The sequence below is a fragment of the Aphanomyces astaci genome, assembly GCF_000520075.1.
Source record: "Aphanomyces astaci strain APO3 unplaced genomic scaffold supercont1.107, whole genome shotgun sequence".
Classification (NCBI taxonomy): domain Eukaryota; phylum Oomycota; class Saprolegniomycetes; order Saprolegniales; family Verrucalvaceae; genus Aphanomyces; species Aphanomyces astaci.
Window position 1 is genome coordinate 150703 of NW_009798370.1, and position 7868 is coordinate 158570.

The 7868-nt window shown below is 48.7% G+C and overlaps 2 protein-coding genes and 1 pseudogene across 3 annotated transcripts in view; 1 reads left to right on the forward strand and 2 right to left on the reverse strand.

Moving 5' to 3' along the window:
* The window catches only part of H257_17456 (hypothetical protein), a gene marked incomplete at both ends in the record, with an annotated part of 877 nt that extends 628 nt beyond the window's left edge, over positions 1-249 (reverse strand). The window contains one exon of the mRNA XM_009846255.1: positions 150-249. Within this exon, the coding sequence (XP_009844557.1) occupies positions 150-249 (100 nt within the window). The remainder of the gene's footprint in view (positions 1-149) is intronic.
* A 104-nt stretch (positions 250-353) lies between these two features.
* H257_17457 lies at positions 354-423 on the reverse strand (annotated as a pseudogene). The gene has a single exon. The product of its transcript is annotated as a tRNA-OTHER (tRNA).
* A 2129-nt stretch (positions 424-2552) lies between these two features.
* On the forward strand, positions 2553-3127 carry H257_17458 (hypothetical protein; the record flags this gene model as incomplete). Its single annotated transcript, XM_009846256.1, has 2 exons — positions 2553-2801; positions 3062-3127. 2 exons carry the CDS (start codon positions 2553-2555, stop codon positions 3125-3127), a joined length of 315 nt encoding a protein of 104 aa, XP_009844558.1.
* Between the last annotated feature and the right edge of the window lie 4741 nt (positions 3128-7868).

Sequence of the window (7868 nt, forward strand, 5' to 3'; positions counted from 1 at the left end):
AGTTGAATAAATACCTGGTGTTTTAGCTAATCCTCTGGGGTTTTATAAATGACAAATAACTCGGAGCAATAATAATCATATGTGATGCTGATTAATTGAGTTTGGATAATAATTTTTAAGGCATTCCTCCGCGAGGCCGATACTAGAACCACTTGTTAATGGAACCGCTTCGCCAATTGTAATGCGCTGCTCGACCAGGGGCGGTGTGTAATCTTCGGTTTTTACTTCGCTCAACGCTTCATACGTCATGCTTTGACCGATCTCCTTCGAAGTTCGGTCCTCGTCTTCGTACGCAGCCCTTGATATCCGGAATCCCCAGGGGAGGGACGGATAAATCCTTGCGGAAAATAATCCGGGAAACCGGGAATCGAACCCTCACCTTTGAGTTAAGAAACCGATGCTCTACCACTGAGCTATTTTCCCTCCGCATATGTGATGCTGCAGTGACCAAAACACCTTTGCTGTTATTCCATTGCGTCGTACATGCAGGTAGCATGTACTGCGATGGATCAAGAAGATGGTGTGGTTTTCTACGATATTGCACCATATGTACGGTGGAACTCCTCGCTGTGTGTCATTTGTAATATCAAAAGTTGTTCATGATGACCAGTGAATTGCACTTTTCAAATGTGCTAAAGTGAGGGAGTTGCATAAATGACGTCCCTATAATTACATTCTGTAAACGAAACGTGATCCTAAATCACTGTACGGATTATCTAAAACACTGGGGTCGATGTAACAAACACCCAGGTTTATGGTGTGAATAGCCAAAACTAGTGAAAAGCACAATAGAATGGATATAACGTTTGAGTCCAATGGTCAGCATTATATCACAGAGATTTTGACTCAAACAAATAACGAGGTGTGATTGGGTAATACAAAGTTATCCTAAATTGGTTAAGCTATCTTAAACTGGTTTATTACGTTACACTTAATTATTACTACCTCCAGGCGGAAATAGAAGTGCCATTTCGAAATCGTTGAAGAACGGAAATAGAGGTGCCACACATGATAGACCCTGAAAATAGAATAAAGCATTAGAGAACTTCTGCAAGCGTTGAATTCCTTGTGAAATTTCGACAAAAAGCGCAAAGTAAAATTCCTCGTGTCAAGATTTCTGCAACAAACTACTAGTATTCGTTTTCGCAATCCGGATATCTGAAATCATGTTTACCGGAATGACCAAGTAGAAGTCGTCCATTCAGAGTATTGTCATACCCAGAATGGTGGGGCGTTTGTACTGGCGGCAGCTGTACTGTACGTGGATGACCTCTTTGAGAAGGTCTATGCCCGACGAAGATTTGAACCGAAAGGCAGCCTTTAGCTTGGTTTCTGTCGGCGTTGCTGTCATCGGTGACGGCCACTGGTGGGTCATCAACCGGAAAGCTTTGAAAACCTCCGGTTATCTAAGTGGAAATTCTCTGCCTTGTCACAATTTCACACAAGGAAATTATTTCGATGGAAATACTTGTGAACTCTTCACAAGAAATTCTTCACAAGGAAATCCCGTTTGCAGAAGTTGTCTAATACTTCGAAGTAGACAACTTCTGTAAGACGAATAATTCCCTCATTAAAACAGTTTCACTGTTGTTTTGAACTGAAATACTGTTTCAAGGAGGAAATTATTACATCCGGAAACACCTTTTACCCTGTAAACTGGGACTCCGTCCTACCCCCGGTGAGTACATACGATGCTAAATCTCAGGGGTTAACTGCATCGCTAACCACGGAGATACACTTACTTAACCGGTGGTCTGAGCATACAACGTTCCTTATAAATCTCATTGAAACAGTATTTCGGGTCAAAACAACAGTGAAACTGTTTTAATGAGGGAATTGTATCGAGTAAGACGCACCAAGATTCTTGTCAAGAAGAAAGGGCACTTTGGCCGTTCTTGATTTGGTTTTTTCGCCGAGGTTCAGCTTCTTACGGATAGTATCCGGTCATCCGGAATTGTCGATTGACTGTTGTGGTTGGAAATCGTAATGCAAGTTCCTTTACCTTCATTATTTTATCCAATCAATGAACGTTATGGTTTTGATTGGACATAAATATACTGAGGCTGACATACCGGTACTTGTGCCTCGTGTCACTAACCTTGGAGAGGTGCAGTAGTCGTCACAATGCCCACAAGGCACACATGATTCCACGGATATCGTTATGCGATGGACGAATTGGTAGTGGTATACATATTAACTTGGTTGAAAACCCCACTTTGCATCACTTGTGTACGTAACGACTACAAATAAACACGTAGCATGGGTGTTGGGTGTGGAGTATCTTAGAAAGACACAGGTCGTATCCTTGCAAGCGCACTCCATGCCCATTGGTCGAGGATCTCTGAAAACGACCGAAGAGAGCTCGATAGGGGATTCAAATATGCGTTGTGAATCAGTAGATCTAAGACCTTTAACATTGTAAGTCTTCTTTTACCTTTGAACCCGATGCATCGAGTTCTAAAGGAGTCACTGCCAGTCCAGGACCGGTAGACACAACAATATATTAATTTATTAGTCTCGTTTGACTAAAGGAACTCAAACTTGCAAGAACCATGGAGCCCGAGCCCGCCACCCCGCGTGCCTTGGCACCCTCGACGACATACGACCCACAACAAGGATCGTTATCTGACCTCACCCTCGACGATGGCTTCTACAGCGCGTCGGCGGCAGCGGCGACGCCGCAGCCAGAAGCTGCAACGGAACCGATGGCGAGCCTCCTGCGTGTGAAGGCATTACCACGGATCCCGGAGACGTCCGGGCAACAACAAGGATACTCCCCCGGCATGGCCTATGTGACGGTCGTAGGGGTTAGACGCACAAAAGTTACGAAGGTCCGGAGGTTCGGACTTCAGGACCGGATACTCTCAGCTTGGCCAAGAAGAACACAGCAAGAAAGGAGTAGATCTAATGTTAGACAAATGTAAAAGTGAACTATCACTAAAGCTGACGACCTTTGGGGAAAGATCCTGTAGAATAAAAGGCAAGACGATCGAATTCGAAGGTAGTCGGTCCGTCGAATAATATACCTTTGCGATGGTAATACCACGATGTGGTATAGTAGTACAAGCCCAGGCTCCAGCTCCGTCACAAGTCCCGCGGCGAAGATTCGACCCTCTCGTCGAATTAGAAATGAATCGACGGAGTTGGGTAGGTGGTGTCGGGTATGCCGAAAAGGGTAAAGTGTCCAGTTTGCACGTAGCCGGTTTTCATCGCCACAGAAGTAGTGATGCTGGTGCTAACAACCGACAAAGCCGAGGATAGTGGTGCAGATGAAGGAGCCGGAAGGAGATCCCGTGAAAATGAATGGTCATAGTGCACGATATGACAAGGCCAAGACAAAATGTACGACGGCACCCGGGACCAGGTGCTGGTAGTCTCAGACTGGACGGACATAATGTCGCAGACTGGGCAGATAATTGGACGAAATGCGTCGGAAAACAAGGGAATAGTCGGTCAAAATAGTCCGTCGGACAACAGTCTTCAGACGGGAACTGACTGTAGTCTCCATCCATCACTCTGTCAGGCAGCCAATCAGAGACGGCCATGAGTTTACTTTGGCCAGTTGATAGGATCGTTGATTTGAGGTCCTTTGGATAGGGCATTTTCCAACTGACGCATCATGGTTTCTACGTCAGGGGCAGCCGGGAAGACGAAGCGGTCGTCGTTGTTGTCGAGGTAGTTTAGAACTGACTGTGAACCAGCGTTTGGGGTTCCACGTCGAGGTCTTTGTACCGTTTCGAACGCCGAAGTGGTGGCAATCCCATGTCCATTCGTCGAGATGTTTCGTCCACAAAAGATCGGCATGCGGCCAGTTTGGAGTCGGCTATCCAGTACTTAAGACCGCCAGCATGTTCGACCAAGTACTCCTTTTCGCGGGAGTTGGGTAGACGTCGTAGGTCGACTACCCGGAAAATAGGCGACGAGGTAGATGAGTAAGCAACGTCGACATCTGGAAAGGACACTCGTTCCACGAAGCTGGACGAGGGTAGGCAGTCGATTGACAATTCGTCGGACGCTTCGTCGGCTTCGGGGATCTCGTCGTCGAACGGTCGTGAATAAGTAGCCCCGAAATGGCTTAAGTCGGTCGACGTTCACAGTTACCATCTTGTCAGGGTGTGATGGTATGTCGATCTTGTACGTGTTTGGTCCCATTTTGCGTTTGACTCGGAAGGGTCCATGCCAATGCGTGGCTAGCTTAATCGTCCGATGATAGTCTGGTCGAGTCGACTTGGCGAAGTATTTGTAGACCCAGACAGCAGTCTGTTCGCTAAACTCGATGGGTTTTTGGTTAGCTTTAGTCCTTGCGCTCTTGTTTTGACCGTTGATCAGTTGTTGTTCCACGAGGTTTCGTGTCTCTTTCCAAGATGCAGCCAGACGACGTTTATATTGGGGCAAGTCGTCGGACTTCCAGGAGGGTTCGGCGTTCATAAATGCCAAGTCCATCGGCAGCGTAGGGTCTCGTCCAAAGAGGCAAAAGTAGGGGGAGTCTCCAAGCGTTTCGTGGTGCGATGTGCGATAACGCAAAGAGCAGACGCGGAAGATAGGTGTCCCAGTCCGTCTGATGGTCATTCACATAGATCTTGAGCATCTAAATGATCGTATGGTTGAATGGTTCGACGAGACCTTGTCCTTGGGGGGGGGTAGGCCGCAGACGCCAGCTTGTTGATGCCTAGCGTGGCATACTGGGAAAGACGGAATGCAACGCCCACCCTAACTTCGAGTTGATACAAGATACAGCTGTCCTATTGGCCGATTAACTACGAAGTTCGACCTAATTTATAGCCAATCAAGAAACATGAAATAGAAAATGCAACTTCGACAGGATATTAAATTACACATTTTGAATCACCGAATACAGTATTTAATAGCTAGTACAGTGAAACTGATTAGAAGAGGTTATGAGTACCTGAAGGATTTCCTACTAACATTTTTATTGATTTCCATTATTTAAATTATAGCCAATCAGAGTCACCAATTTTGATACTTGAGTATGATTGGATAAGTCAAAGTGTGACACACAAATATCTTCGGTGGGCGTTGCATTCCGTCTTTCCCAGTACATCGTCGTGGCCAGTTCGGAGACGAAGTTTGATCCGCGGTCGGCGAGCAGACGGCCAGGCACACCGAATCGACAGAGGACTTCATCGATAAAGACACGTCTTCACGTCTGGTACTGGGATGGCTTCGACCCATCGGGTGAAGTAGTCGGCAAAGACCAAGATGTATTTGTTGCCACTGTCGGACGTGGGTAAAGGGCCAAGCGCGTCCACCACGACAAATGCGAATGGTCCGCGGAAGGAGTAGATTGGCATCCGTTGCATCGGACCTTGTTTCCATGCCAGTCTAACCAGTAGGCAGTTCGTCGGAGGCGTTCCCGAGTCTTCATGTAGCCGAGGTGTCCAGCCAAGGGGGTCGCATGGGAAGCGTAAAGCACTTCTTCTACGAGCGTGTAAGGTATGACCGGAACAAGGACGACTCGGGATTTCGAAGGGGTGTCTTGAAGGTGATGTATCGGCAGACGATGCCTTGTCTGATGACGAACTGATGACTGTTTTGAACGAACAGTTTGAGTAGGTGAGGGTCCAAGGGCACAGCGCCTTCGTCTAGGAATGTCCTCAACGCTACGATCCAAGTGTCGTTCGCTTGTTCGTTGCACAGTCGGGGCGAAGGTCGACCCCGTCAGTCGTACAAGTCAATGAGCTGGGGGGCTATGTTCGAGGTAGGTTCTGGTAGTCTTGGCTGTGTGTAGTTTGCTTCGGACGAAGGCGACCTGATTCGACTAGATTCTTTCCCCGTCGTGAGGTATGGGTCAGTCTGGGCCAGACGTCTCATACTTCTCGTCTGGATCGGACAAACTGGTAGACGTGATAATCCGTCAGCAGCGCCATTGAGTTCGCCTGCTCAGTGTATCACGGTGTAATCCAGCCCTTGTATTTCCATCGCCCATCGGGCTAGTTTGTAGTTGCCTGATCGGGATTCTTGGTTGAAGAGCCAAGTGAGAGCTTCATGGTCGGTGTAGATGGTGAAGTGTCGCCGGTCGACATATGGACGGAACTTGTGCGTAGCCCAGACGACGCCCCAGCATTCGATTTCAGAGATACCCATCTCCTTGGTGATCCACTTCTGTTGGGCCTTGGAGAGGGACTGGCTTGCGTATGCAATGACGCGGTTCTTGCCATCTTGTTTCTGCATGAGGACCGCGCCCACAGCGATGTGACTTGCGTCGACCCAAATATCGAAGGGCAGGTCGAAGGCCGGATGAGCGAGGATGGGAGGCGAGACGAGACGAGACTGCGTTTAAGTTTGTCAAGGGCTACGTCGCAGTCATGCGTCCAGACGAAGGTCTCGTCCGTGACCAAGGCTGAAAGTGGTGCTGCAATCTTGGAGAAGTCTCGGACGAAACGCCTGAAGTAACTTGCGAGGCCGAGAAACGCACGGACTTCTGACACATCTTTGAGCGGTTTGACTCGCAGCACAGACTTGATCTTCTCAGGGTTCGGGAGTATGCCAGCCGGCGTGATGATATGTCCCAGGAATGGGACAGATGAGCGACCCCACTTGCATTTGGACATCTTGAGCTCGAAGCCTGCTTCTCGGAACTTGGTCAAGACTTGGGTGAGTCGGACTAGATGAGACCCGAAGTCTTCACTGAAGACGATTCAGTCGTCCAGCTAAACGAGGCATGTCCGCCACTTGTAGCCAATCAAGATGTGCTCCATGAGACGCTCGAAGCATGGGACTGCATTACACAGGCCGAATGGCATGACGAGCCATTCGTAAAGTCCATAGTTGCAGGTAAATGCAGTCTTCTCGATACTTCCTTGGGACATCGGGACATTCCAATATCCAGACGCGAAGTCCATAGTTGAGTAGAGTTTGGCTCGTCCGAGTACGTCCAGTAGGTCGTCGATACGAGGCATCGGGTACGAGTCTTTTACTGTGACGCTGTTGAGTTTGCGGTAGTCAATGCAAAAACCGATCGATCTGTCCGGCTTCCTGATCATAAGGACGGGACTGGCCCATGGGCTCTTGGTCAGTTAGACCAAGGTCTAGGTACTGGTTCAGTTCCGCATCCATGATGTCGCCTTCAGCCTTTGACGTGCGGTAAGGAGCTGATCCGATCGGTTGCGCGTTGCCCGTATCGATACTGAACTCCACTAGGTGTGTCTTCCCAGGGGCTTTGGACGGGTCGACAAATATGTCGGCGAACTTATCCAAGGTCGTTCGTAGTAGTTCTCGTTGGTCCATGCTGAGAGTTGAGTCGAACCAATCGATGGGTAGTTCTTTCGCTGGACTGGTCGTCGTTTGTACTGGGCAGACGATATTGGGGGACCCAATTTGAGTGAGGACCCTCCCGGATACTCCATTCAGTGGCGGGTCGAACGAGTCGACCGGCTGCAGGCGAGACGACGGAGGTAGCGATGAAGAATTTTGAGTATGTCCGGTGTACGTCGGGGGTAGCGTCATCCAAGTTCCCAGAGGTGTGTTGGCTTGTAGCGTGAGCGGTTCATGCGAGGCGTTAGCAAGTTCGAGTAGGATCGTGTTGGACGACGTTTTGCAGTATAGCGCCGCTGCAATCTGTGCTTGCGCGTTCGTTCGGGGTTCCACGAGAAACGTAGTGGACGAAGGGAGATCCAGTCCGGCCAAGCATGGGGCATATCGAAGGGATCGAGGCGGGACAGTAATAGTTTCGGCCACCGTCGTGAGCCCGACCGGGTGTGAAGTAGGTACGGAGCCGTCCAGAGGCTCGAGAAATAGAATTCACGAGGACCTTTTTTTGTCACACACTAAATAACGAAATACACACAGAAACGACCGAAAAAAACACAAATTTTAACGAAAAACACACACGACCCAATAACACAATA